The sequence below is a fragment of the Mytilinidion resinicola genome, assembly GCF_010093595.1.
Source record: "Mytilinidion resinicola strain CBS 304.34 unplaced genomic scaffold BDZ99scaffold_3, whole genome shotgun sequence".
NCBI lineage: Eukaryota > Fungi > Ascomycota > Dothideomycetes > Mytilinidiales > Mytilinidiaceae > Mytilinidion > Mytilinidion resinicola.
In genome coordinates this window covers 1,675,354-1,699,174 of record NW_022985439.1, presented here as the reverse complement: position 1 = coordinate 1,699,174, position 23,821 = coordinate 1,675,354, and the positions used below count along the sequence as shown (strand labels likewise).

The following is a 23,821-nucleotide window of genomic DNA, read 5'->3' as shown; positions in this document are numbered from 1 at the left end:
GAACTCTTCATGACCCTACCGATTGCGTGTCTCCATGCCATTGTGCTTTTGATTATGCTCAAACTTGGCCCACCTTCCCGACAAAATACTCGCCTATTCATTAAACATGAAGGAAGGCCAAGGTTTGCCGGTGGGGACTACCGCGTAGGAACGATCAAGAGAGAAAATAGTATCGAAACAAGAAAGGAAAAGGGGAGTCTCTATGCCATGGTATTTTCGATCATATCCGAACTCGGCCCACCTTCCCGACAAAGTAACCATCTATTCATGAGACATGAAGGAAGGACAGCTTTTGTCGGTGGGGACTACCGTGTAAGGACATAAAAGAAAGCAAAATCATCGAGGCACGACATAAAATATGAGAGGAGTAGATGGTGGGTAAGGTAAAGATCCGACAAACTCAGACGAGTTGAGTTAATCAAGAGACTGAGAGGATGAAGGAGTTTAGCGGAAATGTGTGGCCTGTGTTGTTGCGGGCGTGAAGTGCCGCAGATCAGGCTGGTAAGCACGGTCGTTCTGCCTATGCTGCTGTGGCAAGTAGTTGACTTCGTAATCATCATCGTCTTGACTGGGCGCCTGCAACTTCTGCATGTGCTCGATATCTTGTATGACTTCGTTGAAAGCATTGGTGAGGATGTGGACCACACTGTTACGGTTCCACTCGCTGCGGGTCTTCCAGATCGCATCCATGAGTACTGCGTTGATTTGTTCAAGTTGCTCAACAGAACATCCCGAGCTTCGTTCTACAAGTTCCTCATGTAGCATCTTGATTTGCTCTTCGTCCAGGATAAGTTGTGGTAGGTCGTTGTTGAGGATGGAAGGGATAGACGTGGCTTGACGAGGTGGTGCAGCCATGTGGTTTTGCGGCTGGGAAGACTGCGAAGGTTGCGATTGGCTGCTCGTCCAAGGGTTTTCTGAACTATAGTTAGAGACGCTCGCGTGTACGTGCGAAGAATGACCGTGAGAGTCATGGGAATCACGACCTTGCTGCATACCACCACGATTTCCGCGGCGATCGGAGGCTTGGCCTTTTGAAAGAAATCTGGGATACGTACCTTGGGTGTCGGGCATGTCTGAACCAGTCGCCTGAGGCATCATGCTCGCGAAGTCGGGGCCAAGCCCGATAGCGAGACCGTTAGTGCTCTGGGTATTGAATTGTGGGCCAGAAGAACGACCGGATCGATCTGAGGTTTTCTGACCCGATGTCGTAGTAGATGCGCTATTTTGATACTCACCAGGATGCGAATTAGGCGCTACGAAGGTTCGCCCAGACACTTGAGATTTTTGCGTCTGGGCTGCTGGCCCACTCGGAGTTTGGAACTCATGGGAACCAGAGTCAATGGGCTGACTGTCAGTCATATGCGTGTCCTCAACTCCATGTGTCGGTCCATTCGATCCGTTGCTCTGTTGAGGGTGGCTGTCGTGTCCTGTGCTGGTGCCATTCGACAGCAGGGATGAGTTGGGATAGCGAATCGGCGTGACAGGTGGCATTGATCGACCAGGTACTATTTCTCCAAGTACAATAGGTCCTGAGGTCTCTACGCTAGTGGAAATCTCCGGCGGCACATTCGTTGCGACGGGTTTTGCTTTTTCGCCAGGAGCTAGATTCTTCTGAGCTGCTTCGACTTGCTTGCGAGCCCTCTCTTGCTCACGAACAAAAAGAGCATTGCACTCAGCATCGAGATCAGGATACTGTAGCTGCATCCCTTCAATATCGACTTCGACATTCGCCACCATCTCATTAGCCTTGAGGATTCGTTCTTGTTCGCCCCATGTCTTAGCATCCTTGGCCAATGTTTTGACGTCGTTTAAAAAGTCTTTGAATCTCTTGTAGTATCCATTCGAGAGGCGCTGTTCGATGACGGTAAGATCTAGGTTGTAAAAGAAGTTGCCGGTCTCTACATGTCGAATTCCTTCAACACCTTTGGCATCTCTGTCGACCTCGTACGGTCTGAACATGCCCTGCTCTTGCCTTTGCTCTTCTGATAGGTCGGAGGTAACGTGGCCATCCTTCCTTTCGTCAAATAGATATGAAAAGTTCTCTTCGGGAATGATAGGTCGAACGAACCGATTCCTGCCCTTCTTGAGAAGATCCATTACTGGCTGAATTATCATCTTCAATTTGTTGAGAGTCATCCTGTCTCGCTTCTTCTGAAGTTTGGCTTGCTTAGGGTCGTCTTGAATTATCGGCGGATGGATATCAGGTGCTACTTCAAGGACCGGGAGTTTGCGTTTTGTCCTATTCTCCGGATTAGGAAAGTCCGAGGGGGGCAAGCGGATGTAGGCAACGAGTGACTCGAAGAACTCTCGTCGTCCGTTCTTGTCCGGTGTAGGCAGTTTGAATTCATTCTTGGCGGAGTACCCAAAAAGGTCTCGCAACATCGAGGGATCTGGCTTGTCCTCTTCGCTACCAAGTTCCAGGACACCAAGAAGTAGAACGGGATCGTTCGGCGGAACGCTTCTCAACAGACTGAGGAAGGTCTTGATAACCTTGGGTTCCACGGTTTGGTACCAAACATCGACATTCGGGATGTATATGACACTTGGTTTGTGACGTCGAACTTCCTTGAATAGCTGAATGATGGCTGCTTCAGGCGATCGAGCGGAATCTTCGAGCAAAGTGGGCAGATCGAATGATTGCACATGGAGACCTTCGAATTTGTTGAGGAGCGCTGATCCGAGGTACTGCTGACCCATTCCTTGCAAGCCAGAAATGAGAAGGCGGGGTCTGAAGATTCTTGAACTTTCAAAGGCTCTCTGCATGTTCTCGCGTTCGAAGCCCTTCTCATCATCACGGTCATCAAATTGTGCCTCCTCTAGGGCCGTAAGCTTCTTCTTCTGAGGGAGGATCTCGTCGAGAAGTTTGGCAATATCTTCGAGGGGAGTTCGCAACAAAGGCGCAATAGGTTTCGGCAGAGGCGCGGCACCCGAGGAGACTGTCCGCTGGGAAGAGGGCACCATCTTGTTGACAGAGATCATGAAATCCTTGGCCAACACCTTTATGGTGCTAGGATCAATAATGAGCTTCTTATCGGATTGGTAGATCTGTGGGTATGTTCCCTGGACGGCATTCAAGGCCGCTTCAGTGCAGAGAGCCCTCAAGTCTGCACCACCGTAACCCTTGGTGACTTCAGCAAGCTGATCCTTGAATGCTGGGTTCAGTGGCGGTTCCCAGTTCTTCGTGTGGATGTCAATGATGGCACGTCGCCCTATCACGTTGGGAAGGGGGAAATAGAATTCTCTGTCGAATCTTCCTGGGCGTCGCAGAGCTGGATCAACCGAGTCCGGGCGATTGGTAGCACCGATAACGATAACCTGTCCACGACCATCCATGCCATCCATGAGAGCCAACAAGGTTGCTACAATAGAAGCATGAATTTGCTCTTGCTTGCTGGACCGGACGGGGGCCAGTCCATCAATCTCATCGAAGAAAATGATGCTGGGCTGATTCTTTCGCGCTTCTTCGAATAGCAGACGTAGTTGACGCTCAGCTTCACCAACCCATTTACTGAGGGCGTCGGCACCTTTACGCATGTAAAAGGTGACCTTCTTTCCTTGAGAGCTGACGCTAGATGCAAGAGCGCGTGCGAGCAGAGTTTTACCTGTCCCTGGGGGTCCGTGGAAGAGAACACCGCGCGGCGGCGTGACATGGAAACGCTGGAAGACCTCTGGATATAGAAGCGGGAGTGCGACCATTTCCTTGAGTTGATTGATATGATCATCCAATCCACCAACGCCGTCGAAATTAACGTTCGGGTCAACCCCAAGCGGATCCGCATCTGCTAGAGCCTTCTTATTCTTGACTTTGCCGAAATCTGCTGGACCTCCTCCTGATCCAGTTGTCTTCTGCGCTTCAGCGCTTTGAGGGAACATATGTGATTTTGCAGCAGTAGGTGTCATGCCAACTGCGCCTCCGAGAGTGGCGGATGCCCCAGTTACAGGCTGTGGAAGATCATCATCGCTGCTGTCCGAATCTGCGCCACCAAGAGCACCAGCTTCCTGTGGTCCTGCGATCAGCGACTCAACTCCGCCTCCAAAGGGCCCTACGGTGGAGAACAAGGACCTGTATCGTCCTCCTTTGCCGCGGACCGGTGGAGGAGGAGCGATGGAGTCCTCTCCGTCAATCTGCAAATTGAGGTCTGGTCGGATAAGGCGGTAGTCAGGCTTTGCTTTCTTCCTCAGCGCCGGTCCTTCGTCGTAGGTAAGAGTGTTGTCCGGGACGCCACGACGCGAGATGCGGCGTCTCTTGTTTGGCCGAAGCTCTGCGGCCTCTTCTGCTAGTTCGTCCTCGTCTAGGGCGCTGTCTGCCTCACTATCCGAGTTGTGGCGGCTGCGTTGTGAGGCTTGCAGCCTACCTCGGAGGCGCGTCGATCGTCGTCCAGAGTCGTCCGACGAGTTCTTTCTGCCCTTTGGATCTTCGGATTCTGACATTTCATCATCTCCCTTTGTCTCTTCCTCGTCAGCGGGGGGCTCGAAATCGCTGCTCTCGTCAACGCCTTGTTTACGCTTTCGAGCCGGAGGAGGAGCGGCTTGGGCGGATTTCGCACGAGACTACGCAAATGTTAGACATCATAGATTACCAAAAAACGTGTCGGACAGGATTGTGACGTACGCTGAGCTGTCTACCACCGGGAATGATAGGCTCTTCATCAGAATCTTCCTTCTGGGCATCTTGAACGACTCCTTCCATCGGCTGAGAGTCATCATCCTCATCTTCGTTCTGGACACCAGACTCAGCAGGAGACGCCGCCTCACTAGCCTGAACTTCAGCGCTCGCGCCTTGCAAGAGATTGTCTAATGGGCCTGGAGTATCGGCTTTCTCGGTGGGGTTAGAATTTTCCTGAGATGCCTCCATGATGGCGCTTGGTATGTTCCTCAACCCTTTGCTCCCTCGTGTCTGGCGCGAAGGCAGGGGCTCGGGATCCAAGGAGCCCGCGCGGAGGACCTGGACGTGCTTGCCGGAGTCGGATAGGGCTATGGTCGGCTCATCCCTCTCGTGAGACAGTCGGCTGCTTCGTCGCGTGCCTATGGCTACCTCTGGAGTTTGTGCCTTGATGGACGACTTGCTGCCCGTGCGAGCGCGAGTTGATCGCCGTGTTGGCGGCATCTTGAATTTCACGATCAGGGACTGTTTCTTGTCCTTCGGTTTCGGTCTGCGGGATTTTTGTGGGGTGGGTGCGAGCTCGTCGCGGTCTTCGTCAGAGGTGTTATCGATCTCGTCGTCACTACTCTTTTCTTCGTATTTCACTTCTTTCTTCACTGCTTTCCGTACGGGCCGACCTGAGGCGCCGATCTCGACGTCCTCTTCGCTTTCGATGGAGGACTCGTAGGATGCAGAGTCTCCCTCTTCCTCATCACTGACGATGTCGTCTTCAGATCCGTACCGACGCTGTCTCTTTTGTGGACGCTTCTTGGCACCGGCTGCCGGTCTCGATTGGCGTCGCTTCTGGGGTCGTGGTGATGATTCGGCGCCCCAGTCTCCGTCTTCGGGGTCTGACGCGAGTGGATCGTCGGGTCTGCCGCGCCTCCTGTGACTAGCCATCGGCGTCGAGTTGGTGCGCGGGGATGAGTGAATGCGAGGGCCTGCGCGGCGAAGTCAGTGGATGCGACGACCACAACATTGAATGTTGACCCGGCAACGCTGGGACGATGCCCAGAATGCAGCACAATCCGATGTGTACGGGTGTCACTTACTTCAAGCGTGCATGCGCTCGACGTGCAGATGGCCAGCGTCGAGAGATGCGTTATGCCCTGAGACGGAATACAACAGACATGGACAGGGTGCCTATGGCGCGACGCGAACAGAGAGCGACCGGCCTAGACGGTCGCAATCATCACAGACTGTGACAGATGAATACTCGAACAATGTGATGGGCGACAGGCGGGATCGAAGGGTGAAGGGATGGGGTGGGCGGCGATGTTGTTCTGCCCAGGTGGTGTTGAGGGCTGGGTCCAACCAAGGCTGCGACTTCGCGCTAAGCGAACAGGCCGCCACCAAAAAGCCCCTAAAAACTTCGCCGCGCATCCGTGACGGCTTGCACCACGAATTTGAGATTTTCTCCCACGACGTCGCAAACATGAATATGGGCCTTGACTTGCGCTCAAAACACGATATGAGCAAGCTCCAGGCCTGCGGCGACCTTTCTCGGGCAAAATCCGCCCACCTTCAGCCATCCTCCCCGACTTATTCTCCATCTTTCTCATGCACCAACTCGCCCTTTCCTCTCCCTAGCCATCGGTGGATCGCCTGCAGGAACCCGGGAGGCGGGACGAGGCTCAAAAGCTTATTTGCGTCGATATCTGGGGAAGGGCACGTGGAACCACGCACGTGCTCTCAATGCCTAGGTAGGTTCGCTTTTGGCGCACCAAAGCACGAGGGACAGCCCGATTATGGCCGCCACATTCATTTTCTTGCTTGCGTGCCGGATAACACTGATGTTCTGGTGTTATAGATATGGCCCCAATCGAACGTGCTTCATGTTTCCATTTCGCATCATCTCAACTGCCCATTCCATACGATCGCTACTCTCGTGCTCTGCTTTAAGAGTTTTATGCCGAGCGAATTTCTTGCTCAGCATTTGTGTGTCTAAGTTTGTTGTCTTCGTAGCTATTTAAGCGTTGGTGTTGAGGAACCACCTCACCCCTGGCCGCCCTGGCCGCAATCCATCTGCCCTGCCCCACGCCAAACCTTGCATAACTCCACATCTCTAGCATTTCCTGAAAGCAATATAAATGAACAACATGTGCTATCAGGAGCATCATGACGCCTTCTCGAGACCTCAGCACTTGATTTACCAAACAGTCTTGGAGCCTTCGGTGTCAAACTAAGATATATTCAAAAAGTATACACTAGTACTACATCTAAAGCGATGTAACATCCACCTTTCATGAGATGCTTCCAGGGTGCCAATCAATCTGACACAGTGCGTACTCGTTTTACAGATTCACGACCCCCATGCGATTCAAACCCTAAGGCACAAGAAGATTGCAGCTTCTATGATACAGTTACAGTACGTATTTACAGGCCCAGCTCCAGAAACGTTGCTACCTGGAAAGCAAACCGCTGGGCGGGATGACGCTTATCATCTGGTCAAAAGCTTCACTGTGCGTTAGCAACTACTCGCGAGCGCATGAAGGGAAGTTCCACGGTACTCACGTTTTCCACCATCAGCCACCCATCCAGATCCATCCAATTTCCACTTACCCTCTCCTGGAATATCTACTATAACCATACCCCACCTCCCAATAATGACCTTCGTATGTGTGAACACTCGAGACCATAGCCGGGCTACCCACCGGCCGGCGAAGAAGAATGGTCGCAAGACTATGCTCTCCTCCCTAGTTCCAGCCCACAGATCTTGGTAGTTCCGAGCGCGTATCTTCTCGAATATCCTCACTTGTGGCCCCAAATGTCCACTGCATTGTGCGTCTCCCTTCCGCACCACCGCCACAATAGGTTTGAAGAATGGAAGAGGAAGTGTCTTGCACTCTATCCGAAGCGCAGTCAGGCCATAGCCAAATGGAATTGCATGAATCGATCGGATCAGGAAGACCGGCGCTGCACAAATCCAAGCGGATAACAATGCCAACAGCACAGCCATACCGCCGTAGGTAACACCTACGTATTTAGGGAGCTCTGGTGGTAGTTCTAACCAGAAGTTCTTAAAAATGAACGCTGCGCCGAAGGCGGTTGCCCCTGCGCCTGCATAGGCGACGACGGCGTAGTATGCTTGCGATGGTGCTTTGTATAGGAGGATTGGTTTCGAGCCTATGGGCATTCGATTGGGGTTGAAGACATGAGTCTTAGGGCTAAGGCCGGGTTTCTTGGTTGGTCGCGAGCCAGGTGTTGTGGGTGGAACATTCTGCTTTTTAGGCAACTTTTTTGATTCCGCTAGACGTCTGATGGAAGAAAAGGAGAAGTGTCGGGTGTTTCTCATACTGTGAAGACAATTTAATGACCTCGGTGCTGTAGCGACTCGCAGTGAAGGGGGTAGGTTGAAGTAGGTTTGCCGTCCAACGCATGAGAAACCTCGAGCGAAGGATGCCATTCTAAACTTTTTCAGCATCTCAATTGCTAGGCAAAGGCTCTACTAGACGTACCTGGAAATCGGGAAGGGCAAACCGCGTGAGTTCACATTCATCCAGCTCATGCGGCCGGCATGCGATGTTGGCGTAAAAATCCCGAAGTTCACCCACCACGGATCCCCGTCCCCGTGCGCGGCGTCCGAAAGCCCAACAAGCTGGCCGACATCTCAACATCCTCACACCTCCCTCTCTCCTGCGATTCACTGTCGGCGGGTCTCCATGGCCTCAATTGCTTCGGCATGTAGACTGTCGGCGCGAGTCGCTCGGCGGCAACTGCGACAATATGGCTCAACCAGAGGTAAGACCGCTACCTACATTTCCGGATGGACTCAGTACTAACGGAGACCTGAATAGCTTTCCACCCAGCTCCTACCAGCTTGGCTGCGCATAACTTCACCATGCCAGCGCTATCTCCGACGATGACCGAGGGCAATATCGCGAGTTGGAAGGTCAAAGAAGGTATGGCAACAATGGACAATGTGTCTAGATTGTGCGGAATCTACGCGTTTGTGAACAATTGGACTCGAATCTGACAACTACTAGGGGACTCGTTTTCAGCTGGCGATGTCCTCCTCGAAATCGAGACCGATAAGGCGCAAATGGATGTTGAGGCCCAGGACGATGGCAAACTGGCAAAGATCACGGTACGGCTCACTGATTTCTAGTACCAAAGGAAGGAGCTGATGATATTACAGCAAGGCGACGGCTCCAAGGGAGTCCAAGTCGGAAGCAGGATTGCTGTGACAGCGGAGCCTGACGACGACTTGAGCTCGTTGGAGATCCCAGCGGAAGACAAGCCTGCGGAGGCACCGAAGAAAGAGAGCAAAGAAGCATCCCCGAGCAAGCCCAAAGCTGAATCGACGCCACCCCTTAAGGAGCAGAAACCCTCACAACCCGCGCCTTCAAGCTCCGAATCCAGTGAGAAAAGCCCCCAAGCTCAGGCACAGAAGCAGAAGTACCCTCTGTATCCCTCTGTCGCCGCGCTACTCAAGGAGAACGGACTGGCAAAAGAGGACGCAGACACAATACCATCGACTGGACCAGGTGGCAGGCTCCTGAAGGGCGATGTTCTGGCCTATCTTGGCGTCATTGAGAAGTCATATCCTCTAGAACAATCGAAACGGATAGGAAAGCTCAGCCATTTGGACCTCTCCAACATCAAGATTGCTCCACCCAAGAAGGAGGCCGCTCCAGAGAAGCCAGCTACAGCGCCAGATGTTGTTGAGGAGGTTGACACCGAGATCGCAGTCCCGATCTCGCTCACGGCGGTTCTGGAGTGCCAGAAGCGTATTAAAGATTCTGTCGGCATTTTCTTACCCATCTCTACGTTCATTGCGAGAGCTACTGAATTGGCCAACGATGGCCTCCCCCGCTCAAAAACAGCGAAGCCGTCTGCAGACGAGCTGTTCAATGCTGTCCTCGGCTTGGACAAGGTCTCCGGCCCGTCAGTTTCTCGAGGGTACTTTGTTCCCCAGGTCACCGCTCTCCCTCCCGTCTTGTTGAAGGCTTCCAAATCAGCACCTAAGAAGGGCAAGTCTGACATCCTTGATATTCTCGCTGGCAGGAAGAGTGTCTCGCGTTCAGTCTCAGCTCCCATAACCGGCGGCGCCACAGGCGCTGTTGCTCCAGTCAATGTATTCAGCGTTAGCGTTCCCAAGGGCGATGAGCGAAGGGCACAGGTGTTTTTAGAAAGGGTCAAAGTTGTGCTTGAGGCAGAACCAGGCCGTCTAGTCTTATAGGCTGGGGTAGCTAGTTCGCCGTGTAGTATTTGTACACTATTTCCTGTTCTTTGCGAGTGGACCAATATAGACTATCATACAGGCCCGTGTAATATCATCTGTGAGCGAGCAAAATGCCCACTATTCGAGTGCTACTCGTGATTACGTGACTGCACATCGCTACTTGATCAGCATGCTTCGTAGACGGTACCATTCGCGATAAGGAATAGAAGTCAAACCCAGCTCGGTGTCAAAATCAACTCAGTAGCTTCGCTTATCTACTCACATGTTAGCCCTGCGCGTGGGTGATTCGTATACCGCTTCCAGCACTAAATATTTTTCAAATGGATCACGTGTACTCCTCCACTACCACCCTCGTCGTCCTCCATTTTGTTCTCATCAACAACACAAGCTCCTCCGTCAACACAATATTCTACCGCAACTGAAGCCACGACACATCGTCCCACCTTTCCAGTCAACATTATAGCGCGCTCGCATCTCTTGACACGCTCTCGTAGGTAGGAATGATGAGAGAACCTCCAGCTTTGCATTGTGACCCCCATTCAATTGTAGAAATTAGACTTTTATTTCTGTAATGGGGCGATGCTCTTCGTCAGCTAAAAGAGCTTCTGCCATTACGCCCAAATTATTCTGAAGGGGTCTGGGTGGTAAATATTAAGACGGCGTAACGCATGGAAGACGAAGGATAACGAGAGCGGGAGGAATTTAGGTCAAGTAGGTATCAGAAGCATCGAACTCTTAATTTCATCTCTTCCCTGGACATCTTAGACCATTCTGCTTCGTATTAAGTTGTGAAAGTCTGTACCTCTGCTCTCTAGTAGCCCTTCGCTTTGTGTGATCCACTCCTTCGTCCGCTACAGTTTCTTTTCCTAAATAATGCCCATGGCTTTCGATCTAAGAGACACGATATAAGTGAATATAGTTGCAGCTATCCGAAGTGATTTGAAACTCTATTCCAATCAGGGTCATGTCAAAAGTGCGAGGGTCATACGAATGCCTCTTTCTTAACCAGAGACTAAAAAGCATCAGCAAGCAGGGCTAGACGTTTTCGCGTAGCGTTGACACCAGATCCCCAGCCCACATGTTAGCTCCGGACTCGTTACCGCTGTTTGAGGTGCCTCCGTAGGTTTTCAAAAATCTGAGCAACACGCAAGTTCAAGGCTGGCCGAACTACCTTTCGAAACTCTTAATCAATCAGATAGCCACTATCGGGGGTGAAATCCATCAACCAGAGCGGATATCTGATCTACAGTGAGTTAGGGTGCGCAGTATCCTTATCAAAGCGGTGTGAACCAGGCATTGTAGTTATGGAAAGGTCCACGGTCCGTTTGAAGATGAGGCAAGTAAACAACACCACCTGGGCAACAACCAACGAACCTCCCAACAACTTCAACTTTCCCAAGTAACCTCCCACAAAATTTTACGTTATCCTATCTGCTCAGATTCAAGTCACTCACCATTGATTGCAATCAACCGTTGCTAGTCCACAAGCATTCACCGAATCCGATATTTCATAGGAGACTTACCAGGAGCCGATGAGTTTGATTGTTTTGATTCACGATATCACTTTACATCATCACCACGAAAACGCTAGGTAAGTCGTCTCACCCAAACAAATTCTCTTGTCTTCGATGGTAGGGCGAAGAGATGTACCAAGAATTCCTCCGTGGTCGTCCCATGGAAGCACAGCGCCTCGGGCTACAGCCCACCAAGAAAAACAATCCCAATATCATATTCTTACGTAGCATCCAAAGTCCCCACAGCTAACACATTTCAACCCCAGATCCTCACCTAGCGCCATCAATCCTCACCATTGGCAACGGCGTGTACTTTATCAACGCCTACAGGTCATCGGTCAAGCCAGAATCTAAAGCCGCGACTGTTCTCTCGATAGTCATCATCCCGGTGCTCTAAACACTTCAAGCAGAAAATCGACTCCGACCGTCGGCAAACGGCGTATACTTTCAAACACGTCTACAGACCATGGCCGAAGTCACCAAACCCAAACACTACCCCCTACGAATCCTCAGCGAGACCGCCGCCCACTACCTCGTCGAGCGCGCGGGCATCGCCATGCCCACCCTGGTCCCGAAAGCCTCCTGTCCCCAAAAGCTCATCGACGCCTGGACCCAAGCGCAAGCCGACAACCTCGACGAGCGGGAATCCACCAAAGCGCTGCTGAACGAGCTCGAGATCGCCTACGACTACGACGGGCCTGGTACGCTATCCCCCGACTCCCGACTCTCCACTCCCCACTCCCACCCTCTCGAAAAAAACCAAACGTTGCTGATGAGATATGCACAGTCCCCAGAGCACCCAAACACGGCTTCCCAACCGACTTCCCCGAGTTCTTCGGCTACCCGCGCCCTGTCGCGCCGGTCGCGCCGCGGACTCGCAATCCTCAGCGCCAGGAGAAGGAGAAGGAGAAGGACGCCGCGGTCCCGCCACCCGCACCAGCACCCGCACATGCTCCCGCCGCCCCGCCTGAGCCTGGACCGCACTTCCCCTGGGACCCGGCCTATCCCCGCGTACGCACGTCAGCTTCTCAATGGGCCCCCCAGCGACCCGCGCCGTTCGATCCGCAGCGCGCGCGGGTCTGGGGCCCGGAGCGGCAGGAGGTTGTGGGGTGCGAGCCGGGACATTTGGGGTTGTTCGAGACGCTGGGGATGGGGTGGAGTAGAGAGGAGATGGACGAGTTTGTGCGGCCGGTGAGAGAGGCGAAGGAGAGGGAGGAGAGGGAGGCGACAGAGCGGGAGGAGAGAGAGCGGGAGCGGGAGCTGGAGCGGGAGCAGAGGGCCGCGAAAAAGAGAGGGCATGGTTGGCTGGGTGCGCGGGAGGGGTTTCGCGAGCCGGGGTGTGGTGTTGAGGGGTGGGTCGAGAGGTTTGGGAGGTTAGAGGGGGTTGAGATCGAGGGAGTGGAATTGGACGAGATGGAGGACAGCGAGGAGGAGGAAGTAGAGAGGGCGGATAAAAGAGTGGATGAGGTTGTGGACGCCGAAACGGAAGGGGAGGACGGATCGGTGGGGTTTGAGGTGGTGGAGTCAGAAGAGAGAACGGGGTAGAAGTTTTCAGGAGTGGCAAAATTTAATGATGGGGACTGGGTTGGGTAGTTGTTTAATGGATTTGGATATGGAATCACTTTCCGAAGTTTTGATTATCGAAACATCGCGTCAATTGCTTCCACACGTGATGAACAACTTGGATGGGATGTCGGTTTAAGTAGGTCTTCAATTTTGACTGGCGTTTGAGACGCTACATGCACCTGTCTAGTTCAGTCTAAAGTACCTCAATACATTATAAGAATTCAGGACGTGATGGTAAGCTCACAATACCGAAATTGAGATCCACTGGGCAGTCGATTGACGAATGTACGTCAGCGCGCCAATCACAGGCGTTGGATAGTCAGCACGAGTTTGTTTGCGGCTGACCTCAGCAGTCACATCTGATCATACTTTTAACGATGTGTGGAAGATTTCGAGCGCTGAAGTGGTAGATGAGTATGAGCAGCCTATTGTGTAAAATTTATGCTGATGAATATGCACATCGAGCTCTAAGCGTTCTTTGTGAGGAAAACGCTCCACAGAATTTGAAGCAATCGATAGGAGTAATAAAGAAAAACATAGGACAAGCCACAGCTCTACAAAGGTAGTCTATATTAAGACCAGTCAAGCTTGAAAAGTGATACGAAACAGTGACATGGACTGAAGGGCTGGAAATTGCAGGTACCTGAGAGGTAGGACACGGACGTGGGCCTGTCCGGCGTATACTGACTCGGTGTTTGTCTGTGCTTGAATAATGCCGCCCTAAGGTCTGCGCCGGGTGTATAAAGCGACCCTATATGCAGGACACGGGCTCCCACATTTTCGCGGATAGGGCTAACATGAATAGCGAGGCAGCCGGCACACCGGTACCATTTAAACAGCGCAGGGCGTCATAGCGACTCGTAGAAATGACGGTGTGCCGAAGCGACAGCGACAGCCATGTTTCAAGGAGCAGCGCTGCGATCACATCGTGACGTCCAAACGCTCCGCAGGATTGGTGCTGAGGAGCAACAGCCCATTGGCCCTCGTTTCTGTCAAGTGACGTCGATCGCGAGCTTAATCGACAGCAGTCGTGCCACATAAACGGTCGCCACACCATCAATCAGGCCTGCCCCTCCCTTGCACAGCGCAAAGATTTACACTGCCGTGACCTCAAGCACTCACCTGATGCCATCTCTCAAATTGCGGTCGGTCGACGTTCGGGCATAGGCGGTCCCAGCACGGTTTCTCGCGCGGCAATGCCACGGTGCAGACTCGGCTTCACGGGTCGGCAGGTCGCAGCGTGGCACGGTAGAGGTTGAGACTTTGTGTCGTGGTGGTCGCAGCCGAGCATCCACGGTCGACGGTCGCGTATGCGGGTTCGCATGGACCTGCGGGCGGTGCGGTCGCCGATCTTGCTCGCAAAGAGCTGCCAGCGCGGGGAGTCTGTATTATTGAGCGGTCACGGTGCGAGGCTGCACGTGAGACAGACAGCGCGGTGCTGACTGAAGACGCGGTGCAGAATGTGTGCCGCAACGTGGCAGAAAAAGGTGACCTCGCGAGACGGCGGCATACTCAGCCAAGAGCAATAAAAAGCCGTCTCTCGCATTCTCCGCGCCGCCATGCTAGCAGCAGCTGTCATGTGGCTCTCGCGGAGGGCACAGATATCGTGATAGGCCGTGGTGTGATGGCCTTTCTGTCTGCAGGCCTTCACCTCCTCCGGACCCACTCGCGGTGGTGTTCGGGCGGGGTTGACCGCCGTCTCTTGATCTGGCCCGGCGTCTTGGACGCAGCCAAGCAGCGAGGCCAATGAGCACGCTCCCGAAGGAATTTGCGTGCCGTGGTCTGGCCCTCCGCGATCTGTGCGCGCACGCTGAAGCCAGGGATGCTGCCCGCCTGATAAAACACCAGCCTCACCCGTTGATGTCTTCTGGAACTTCTGCCAGTGAATTGAACCTGTCTGTACATCCAATCTTCACTGCTGCTGCTTCACCTTTCTGCCGCGGCCGACATTGCACCTCCGCCGTCGCCTGCTCTTCACATTGCCCCGGGCCTGCCCCCCGATCGAGATTGCACGCACCCGCAAGCTCGCACAGCTCCCGAGCTCTCCCCACCCCACAAACAGCTCTGTACTCAGCCAGCGCCGCGGGATTCGCTTTGTCGCGAACAAAGCCCGCCCTCCTCCCCGCCTGCTCCTCCGGCATCCTGCTGCGCGTCCCAGCCGCCGACGACCTTGTCTCGACGTTCTCGGCCATCTGCGCCTGCATGGCTTAGTGGCTTGCAGCTATCAACGAACCTCCGTCCACGCCTTCCTCAAACCGTCCAGTACCACCGACTCTCGCCCCGAAGCTGCACGCTTCTATTTAGACCACCTCCACCACTCCATCCATCGCCACTCTCTCTGTCCCCCCTCGTTTCTCCTCTCACACCACAGCATCGATGCCTCTGCTGGCAGTGGATCGATTCCCAAGGGAACCAGCAGCGGATATCGTCCAAGATGCACCCTCTGCTCGCCGGACGCGTTCTCAGCGAAACAGCCAATCCACCTCCAATTCTTCCTCTGCGGCGCAGTCAGAACGACAGCCCCAAACTTACGGCTACCACCAGACATTCCACACCCACCAGCAACCAACAGCCAGCTCGCCTGCTCCCACCTATGCGTCTGCCATTGGCTCGCAGGCTATTGCCAGGATCTATGCCGTTGAAAGGACAATAGCGAACGCACCCAGAGACATCCTTCCCTTGTACACGTGTTCTGTGGAGATTGAAGGGTCATTGGGTCTAAAGCATGAGATGGCCACGCCCTTCCAGTGGGCCAGCAATCGACATTGGAGCGACGTTTACGTAGCCCTGCGTGGCACCCAGCTCAACATATACCGCATCAAGAATCCCGGCTTCCTCAGCAAGAACCGCACGCCATGTTCTGGCAAAATCATCAAAACTTATTCTCTCCAACACGCCGAAATTGGTATAGCAGCAGACTTCAAGAAAACGCGCCTGGTACCGAAATCGCCCTTTGCCCACTTAGTCCCTGCTTCTGCTCGTCAGAAGGTCTACGAGACAGACCCGCATCTCTTCGAGCCAGTCCGCGAGTTTGTCTTGCGGTTAAGGGTTGAGACAGAGCAGATTCTCCTGTGCTGTCCCAGCCAGCCTGCGCTGTTGGACTGGGTGGAAAGCCTTTGTGCTGCCGTTGACATCGCCCCGCCAATTGACGACCGAAGTGAGCCTCGATATCGCAGCTTGCCTCGACGGAGTAGGAGGCAGAGACAGCTCGATGGCACTCGTTTACCGGGAAATCTGGACCAGATCGGCACCGTGGCTGCTGGACGACGACTTCTGGAAGAGCAGGCACGAATCATTGCAACCCTGTATCCAAATCTCGCCAACAATGCCATCCCTGCCATCGAAGCAACCGTCCCCGAACAACCACTCGAAACACCTGCCACCCATGATTCACATGAGAGCGAGCTGGCACACGTCAATTCGGACCCAGAAGCGGACGACCTGGACCCTGCAGATTTCCAATTCGCGTCTCGTCGGCCACAGAGCTCTGCTGCAATTCACTCCGGCACAGAAAATAACGCGCCAGAGTCAACGACAGGATCCAATGAGTTGACTGAGCAGATCACGAGGACATCAACTGGGTCGAGTATCACTACCACGGACCCAAAAGCTGCCCCCAGACAAGCCAGCCCCGGGTCCAACCTCCGCTACCGCCGCCGTTGCGCACCTATCCTACTCGCTTCATCACCTAGAGCTAGCGACGTTGTATTCAGTGCCGGCAAACGCATGCGTATCTACTTAAAAGACAAGGAGTGTATGTTGATAGACTACGAGTCTCAAGCTCCCCGCTACGACGCCCACGCCTTCCCTCGTGCTCCAAGACTTGCGCCGGTGGGAGAAGAACCTGCCACAGCTTCCGCGACTCCGATGGCCCAAGCACAACCTATGCGTCCTAGCTCACCTCAACGCGGCTTAAGCGACAACTCTATCGCTCACTCCTGCACCTCGCTCGACGCCGAAGCTGCGGGATTTGGACACGACCTCGTCTATACCTCTTCAGTCGAGTCCCCCGATCACTCCCGCTCCGATGGCGACGACATCACCTCCGAGCCGCCTTCTCCTACTATCGCAGACGCACCGCGCAACACCAAGGGCGATGCTACGCGTGGCATGATGCGGCTGGGAAAGGTGCGAACGAGCGAAGAAGTCGGCGAGGAGGTCAGCGGGCTGAGCGCCGCGTTCGGAGTCGGCGTCCCCATGTTCTGAAGGGGAGAAGAGAAAACGACGACGAAACAACGAGATCGCGCATGTGGAAGTTTCCTCTACTACCTAGATATCCGACGTATTTGTTCTCCTCAGTCGGTGTCCAGTGGTTAGAGTGCTATGCTCGCGTGCGTATCTTTTCCTCGTTTCTGCACCTTCTCTACCTTTCCTACATCGAAGCATGACACGAGCTCGATTACCACATTTTCCTTTGCCCTGGTTTTGTCTAATCTCTTTATCCTTCTTCTCATGAGCAGAGAGCGTCGTTAGCGCGCTCCGGTTCGAATCTGATCCGATGGCTTGGGACACCTGCATATGATACCCCCGAATGAGAATGTTGTTATTGTTCTAGAAAGCAAGCAGGCTGCTAGCTGGGTTAATGCATGCTTATCTGTAACGGGGGGCGTTTTGGGGCCGGACTGAGAGTCTCAAGCGTGGCGGTGTATGAAGGCGATATCCTAGTACGTGGCTAGTATGTGACTACTATCTATCTCATGTCTTAGTGGATAATATGAATCAAAGGCCGTTCGACGACGAAACCTAGAATGGGTGGTGTCGGCGGTTATATTATTATTACGAATGGTGTCTTGCTGTGCTATCGTGACAAGTTACCGTTAATGCTTGACGGCTCTCATTTAAGTCGACTCACTAAACAGCTATCTTACTCCCATTACTCCCAATACTCCCATCACTGATATTACGTCCGTTATTCCTAATACTCCTGTTACTCTCATTACCTCTAACAATAGGCCCCCTCCGCACCCATGTCCCCGGTATATAGCCGCAAACAGCAACCACCCAGAACTGTGGCGTCTTGGCATCCTCTTGTTCTTCCGAAAACGGCAGCGGAGGTCCCGCGGGGCTGGAACGGGTCAAGTACTGACTCCGCGTGCGGATGTGGGTCAGGGACAAAACCCAGGGTCCCTGATCCAGGGTCTAGGGGCCATGCGGGTTGGGATAATAATGGTTAATTAGGTTGACGTAGAGGGAGTAATGGGAGTAATATAGAAACTGTAAGAAGTATTAGTAAAAAAAGAAGTAACAGAAGAAGTCCAGGAAATGTAGAAAATGGAAGTTGAAGTTGGTGGAAGAGGTTGAAAGAAGAAGTGATGGTGGAACAATAAGGGGTTATACGAAGAAAAATCTCAAAAAGCATATTCGAGATATAATATGTACCAATTATGTAAGGCCTTTTGGTCTATATTCCAACGGTATGTGAGACGCTTTCCTAAAGCTATATGCGCATCATGGTGAGGCTTTCGTTAGTCTTTTCTCCAGATGTGCGGTAGAGCGTGGGGCAGAGTGGCGGGATGATCACTTTGAAGTGGGACAACAGTATGGAAACATGACATGTACATTCTATGCGCTAGGAGAGCTGCATAGTCTATGTATTAATTTCAGACCAGACTTGCGCCAAAACACCGTGCTTTGAAATTGCTGAACAGCTTGGAGGCTCGATTAAAGCTCTTCCTTTACGCGTCCGGCCCCAATGGCGCCTCGGTGGCAGCCATATTGCACTGCCTGAAAATCCGCACCTCCTCAGGCGTAAAGCTGCCTGTTACAGTGTGAAGCACACCGTGGTTGTTGAACACAGCCATCGTGCCCTCTTCCCAGTCAACGGGGTATACCAGCTCCGGTGCGATACCAGGCCGCTGCAGCCGGTGCACGATCTCGCGAACCTCCTTGAGGTCATCAATCACGGTGCCGTCGGCCAGGTGCAGCTTCTCGACCGCACTGGGGTGGACTTGCAGTGCGAGCTGGCCGGTCACGGGGTTCTTCCAGCACATAGGCAGGATCTTGACTTTCGACTCTTCAATAGGAGGCAGCTCGGAGTACGGTAGCTCGGCGCCGTCGCTGACCATACCGAGCCCGTCGGAGCGTGACTTCGCGGGCGACATCCAGATGTAAGGGTGCGGCGCGTACTGGACCTTGGTCGTCCGGGCGAACTTCTTGTCTTCTTCGGAGAGAATGTCGTACATCTTGTACGAGCTGACGAAGGCGGTGCTGCCGCGGGGGACTTCGAGCTCATTGCCAGTGCCATCATCATAGCGCAGAGTCTGATGCTCGCTCTTTGGCACCTTGACAGCCATAAGGGTGGTGACACGGGGCGGTTCGAGGTCGTAAAGCGCGGCATCGATATGCCAGCGGAAGAAGCGGGTGTTGTCGCGGTCGTCTTCGGCGGAGATGGGGTCCTTGTGGAACTTGTTGTGGTGCGGGTGCTTCAGGGTGATGTTCTCAAGGCCTTCAAAGGACGCGACGGGGCCGTTGCCGATGACTTGGACTTCGGGCTGGTGGGGGATGGTCTTCAAGTCCGGGTGGAGGACGGAGCGCTTCGCGTCGAGGGTCTTGCCATGGCCATACCCAGTGGAAGCTGGATCGAAGCGCCGCGTGAGCTCGTATTGGGCGCGCGGTGACAGATCTTGCTGGTTCTTGAAGATGATGACGCTGTTTTCGTAGAGGGCGTTCCGGATAGCCTCGAAATCGGCATCTGAATGTATTATTAATATGAACAGCTCAGAAATAGAGGGGAGCCAAGACCTACCAGTGATGTTTTCGAGATCGGCTCCCCTGATTTCAGCACCAAAGTCAATCGAAGAACCCTTGGGCGGTTCAATCTTGTGGACAGTGATGGGGCTGTTGGTGGAGTGAGGCATGTTGCGGGTTTTAGAATGGATAAGACAGGCTTTCGGGAGACTTTTCTAGTTGGAGACGTGTTCTATGCGACTGGTTTGATATCTATAATCTAGAAGGGGAGTGTGCCTAATATATACTCGGCTCTTGAGCAAGTCCTTTTTTTCGTTGTTGGAGGAGGCGACCGAAGCGGAGGTGGCCGACGGCGACTGAAGATAGAGCCCGTATCCGTAACAGCCGTGATCCACCAACCACCATCCTCCAGACCCTCAAATTCAGAAGCAAAGACAAGATCTAGAAACTTCCGCTTTTCGTCAGTCAGGTCCCCGGAGAAAGGCGTTATCAGATCGCTGCAAACACTTATCGGCATCGCTCGCCGCCGCCAGCCATGTGTCGTTTGCGGTGCGTCACCGCCAATATACTGCGCAAAAAGCACTTTTACGTGCGTAATCCAGCTTCAAATGGAAACGATAGTCAAGCAATAACGCAGCCCATTCTGATCTCGATCTGTAATGCGGCATAATTGTGGCTTTGATGTCTTACTTCAGGTTTCGTCACATGATAAAGGGATCAAGGGGAAAGGTAGTCCACTATTCTACGCACCTAGGTCAAGTAGATGAACAATCAAATATGCCCTAATAGATCAGTCATACCGTTTAAGTATCTCCTGCGGTCCTGAGATAAAGTTCATCAATGATTGTGAGGAAATTTAGGCCGGTTTAGGACGATACCGCGGTTTTTACCAATTTCGCCGGCTATATAGAGTTGCTTTGGTGAAACTCAAGTAGGACATGTTCACCTTAGCATCCTCCAACAGTCCTATTTATTTCACTAGTGTGACTGTTTACGCGGCTGTCCCTTCTTCAACGTCAATTATTTCCGGCCTGCCTTCGGACTTGCGTCAGCATCTTCTAAAGTCATGTCGACGAATCGAAAAGTTGTACAGATTGATTGACCTTCAAGTAATTTATCTTTCAGGTTCTACGGGCAATGCAAACGTCTGAAATATCCCTCTGCAGGGCGGGCCTTTACCCACTGTCGCCGTTCTCTTGGACAGATTATATATGACGGTCGACACTGTGCAATAAGGCCCGCCATACGGGTACCCTTCCAATTCCTTCGTGGGACCAGACAAAATGATGGGGTCGATGTGCGCGCAAAGACTATCTGGCCCTCCTGCATGATCAGAGAAGCTCTTGATTATGTTATCCTCCGTAAGGAGTTTCTTCTCTGCCAGCTCATGAATGCCCGCCTCCAGTCGCTCAGGACGATACCAGCTGCTGCCGCCGGGATACTTGTCAATTACTGCATCACCTGCAAGGAATGCAGGGTGACGGAAATGATTCGAGTGCGTCAAGTAACCTCTAGTTGGCGACGGTGATATCGTGAAGACACGTGAAGGTGTCATTTCTAAGCACAGTGCCAGTCCTTGTGCATCGGATACCATGAGGTTGTTTGATACGTGCCGCGGGGATGTATTGATAGCAACGAGTCCGGTAGAGAAGGACGGGCTTTCGAGAAACATTCGACGGACCAACGAAATGGGCAGCATTGGCTTTGGTGTCTTCTTCTCACCGGCATGCAGGGTCTCCTCCAAAGGGTCAAAGTCTGCGTTGGTCATAAGGCCATTTGCTGTCAGTCCCAGCCCACGGGCGTTCATGCCGGAACGAGCCAATCCACCAGCCTCTGTAGTGATGAACATAGCAGGTATACCTTCCGAAACATCCGGGTGAACTTCGAGGTAAACCGCTGCATCGTTGAGCAAGAGGTGTGCCGACATGTCCCAATTTTGCGCCGTGATAACAGATCCATCCGCCGTGGTAGTTGAAAGGAATGATGCGCTGGTACATTCGTTATTCTCGCCATTGTCCACAGCAATACTAGCTTCGTTCACATCCAGAGCTGGCTTCTTGACACGAGACAAGTCGTAACGAGCGTTCAACATGATAATTTCATCCAGTGAGATTCCAGCTCCTGCAGCAATTCCTTTCATCTCTTCCAGTCCCGAAGGATAATACATAGCTATTGCTGGAAGATAGACTTGATGTATTACGTTGATGATTGTCTTCCTGCTCAGCGTCAGGCCGTGATCTTTGAGTATGCAAAATGCCTGCTTACCATGGTGGAAGCTTTCCGAGTTGACGATAGTGATTTACGTTGAATAATATCTTCTCTTTTGCTTGTTCCCCATAAGCATATCCACGATCATAAGGCAGTCCCTGCGCTATGACATGCTGATACCTCGGTGAGATGCCCTTCTCAATTGGCAACATCTGCATTGTTGAGGCGAGAACTTGGCCTTGTGATAGGTTCGAAAGAGGTACGCTCAGAATGTCTTTTGAATCTTATCCTTTGCAACCGTTTCGCGATTACTTGAGAGCAAAATCTGAGTAGCGGGGCAGCGTAGCTTTATAATAACACTTTTAGGGGCGTATATGCTAATGAAGTGTACACATATGCTCGTTCTAGGTCATATCTGCCTAGGATGAATATCAGCAAGGCCTCTTCGTGGTCAAAACAAACCAACTTGCTTCTGCCTAAGGTGGGTCTACAAGCGTTGTCTCTGCCAAAATGCCATCTTGAATTCGTTGAACGGCAAAGTCCCGGTAGCCGTTGAGCTCTGTCCTCGAAAGTGGGAGTGGTGGGTCCGCCGATCTGACGGACGGGTCGTCCGAACTAACTCTAAAACACGTCAAGAACTCTCCGCACTCTTGCACCTTATCAGAGTAATACTTACACCATCTCAAGAATACCTACTGTGCTTGACGTCGGCGGCTCTGCAACTTCAACATCTTGCAAGTTTAAATGGCGGACTATCTGAATTTCACAAGCAAGAACTTTGCTGGTATCGCATCAACGCTAGATGAAGGCAATGTTGATCCCCTCTATGGCTCTGAGTACGACTTTCCGCGAGATTTGATTGGCTACGGGAGAGAATCTCTAGACCCCCAGTGGCCAAATGGGGCAAAGATTGCAATATCATTTGTCATAAATTATGAAGAGGTCGAGTTATATCACCGTACTTCTAAGAGCGAACTAATACCTTTCATAGGGAGCTGAGCGTACGGTCAGCAACGACGATGAACAATCGGAATCTCATCTCTGGGAACAGTCCAATATCGGTCCGCGTGTTGGAGTAAGGCAAATCAATGCGGAGAGCGATTATGACTACGGTTCCAGGGTCGGGATTTGGGGGCTACTAATCTATTCGAGGCGTACAAGTTTCCGGTGATTGCGTATGCTGTTGGTATGGCACTGGAAAAGAACCCAGCAGTTGCAAAGGCTTTCTTGGATGGGGGACATGAAATCGCTTCCTATGCGTATCGGTGAGTTACCTGAAATGAAAATTACCTTCACTTGCATTATCTGAATGCATGATATCTGGGTTGATTACTATGGAATGACCGTAGAACTGGAGAGCCAGTACATAAATCGGCAGCTCGATTCACTGATCAAACTCACAGGATCCGCACCTGTGGGTTGGTATATGGGCTGACTTTCGCCATACTCGAAGGCTCTAATCCATAAAATCCATGAAGAGAGGAGCCTTCCGTTGCTGTATGAGTCTGATTACTACGACGACGACCTGCCCCATTGGGTTGATGTTCCAGCGGAGAAATCGAAAGACCTAAAAGAGGCCAACGGGATGTTGATGATTCCTTACAGGTAGGAATGACATTCTCCAAAAGACGGCCTGCCAAAAGAGAACCCGCGACTAACGTTTGAATCAAGCTACGACTGCAACGACCTCAAAATCCATTCCCCTCAAGGTGTAGGAGGACCTGGTGCTTTCGAAGAAAACTTGAAGAAGTAAGGAACTCAGCATCTTTCGGGGGTTATCTTCTAACATGTAATCAGTGCTTTCGATACACTCTACGAAGAAGGCCTCGCAGGCAAGCCAAAGATGATGACGATTGGCTTACACTGCAGGATCATTTCAAAATCGGGCCGATTCCCAGCGCTGAAGCGGGTTGTACAATACGCAGCTTCGAAGCCGGATGTATGGATGACTACTCGGAAGGATATTGCGGTCCACTTTCGTGAAAAGTTTCCTTACAGCAAAAAATGAGTAGTCTACAT

General features: G+C 52.4%; 8 protein-coding genes across 8 annotated transcripts; 4 read left to right on the top strand and 4 right to left on the bottom strand.

Moving 5' to 3' along the window:
- Positions 1–384: 384 nt before the first annotated feature.
- Positions 385–5,542, bottom strand: BDZ99DRAFT_549588 (AAA-domain-containing protein; the record flags this gene model as incomplete). The annotated part of the gene is made up of 3 exons (XM_033726957.1): positions 385–934; positions 1,052–4,551; positions 4,613–5,542. 3 exons carry the CDS (start codon positions 5,540–5,542, stop codon positions 445–447), a joined length of 4,920 nt encoding a protein of 1,639 aa, XP_033582060.1. The 3' UTR covers positions 385–444.
- A 1,271-nt stretch (positions 5,543–6,813) lies between these two features.
- On the bottom strand, positions 6,814–8,148 carry BDZ99DRAFT_459039 (uncharacterized protein). The gene is made up of 3 exons (XM_033719066.1): positions 8,101–8,148; positions 7,157–8,049; positions 6,814–7,097 (listed from the first exon to the last, which is right to left on the bottom strand). The coding sequence occupies exons 2-3, from the start codon at positions 8,046–8,048 to the stop codon at positions 7,045–7,047; spliced, it is 945 nt and encodes a 314-aa protein (XP_033582059.1). The 5' UTR covers position 8,049; positions 8,101–8,148; the 3' UTR covers positions 6,814–7,044.
- A 90-nt stretch (positions 8,149–8,238) lies between these two features.
- Positions 8,239–9,943, top strand: BDZ99DRAFT_408775 (uncharacterized protein). Its single transcript, XM_033716522.1, has 4 exons — positions 8,239–8,383; positions 8,440–8,544; positions 8,629–8,729; positions 8,781–9,943. Exons 1-4 carry the CDS (start codon positions 8,305–8,307, stop codon positions 9,822–9,824), a joined length of 1,329 nt encoding a protein of 442 aa, XP_033582058.1. The 5' UTR covers positions 8,239–8,304; the 3' UTR covers positions 9,825–9,943.
- A 1,864-nt stretch (positions 9,944–11,807) lies between these two features.
- On the top strand, positions 11,808–12,886 carry BDZ99DRAFT_472434 (uncharacterized protein; the record flags this gene model as incomplete). Its single annotated transcript, XM_033721780.1, has 2 exons — positions 11,808–12,042; positions 12,129–12,886. 2 exons carry the CDS (start codon positions 11,808–11,810, stop codon positions 12,884–12,886), a joined length of 993 nt encoding a protein of 330 aa, XP_033582057.1.
- A 2,430-nt stretch (positions 12,887–15,316) lies between these two features.
- BDZ99DRAFT_372823 (uncharacterized protein) lies at positions 15,317–16,720 on the top strand (the record flags this gene model as incomplete). Its single annotated transcript, XM_033714848.1, has 1 exon — positions 15,317–16,720. A coding segment is annotated over one exon (1,404 nt), but the record flags the coding sequence as incomplete, so codon positions are not given.
- A 1,729-nt stretch (positions 16,721–18,449) lies between these two features.
- Positions 18,450–19,912, bottom strand: BDZ99DRAFT_566992 (Clavaminate synthase-like protein). The gene is made up of 2 exons (XM_033727644.1): positions 19,653–19,912; positions 18,450–19,598 (listed from the first exon to the last, which is right to left on the bottom strand). Exons 1-2 carry the CDS (start codon positions 19,762–19,764, stop codon positions 18,583–18,585), a joined length of 1,128 nt encoding a protein of 375 aa, XP_033582055.1. The 5' UTR covers positions 19,765–19,912; the 3' UTR covers positions 18,450–18,582.
- Positions 19,913–20,708: 796 nt separating this feature from the next.
- Positions 20,709–22,014, bottom strand: BDZ99DRAFT_435207 (uncharacterized protein; the record flags this gene model as incomplete). Its single annotated transcript, XM_033717474.1, has 2 exons — positions 20,709–21,810; positions 21,860–22,014. 2 exons carry the CDS (start codon positions 22,012–22,014, stop codon positions 20,709–20,711), a joined length of 1,257 nt encoding a protein of 418 aa, XP_033582054.1.
- A 532-nt stretch (positions 22,015–22,546) lies between these two features.
- On the top strand, positions 22,547–23,810 carry BDZ99DRAFT_515845 (uncharacterized protein; the record flags this gene model as incomplete). Its single annotated transcript, XM_033725013.1, has 7 exons — positions 22,547–22,744; positions 22,794–22,877; positions 22,955–23,067; positions 23,206–23,224; positions 23,256–23,407; positions 23,474–23,551; positions 23,600–23,810. The coding sequence occupies 7 exons, from the start codon at positions 22,547–22,549 to the stop codon at positions 23,808–23,810; spliced, it is 855 nt and encodes a 284-aa protein (XP_033582053.1).
- Positions 23,811–23,821: the final 11 nt, after the last annotated feature.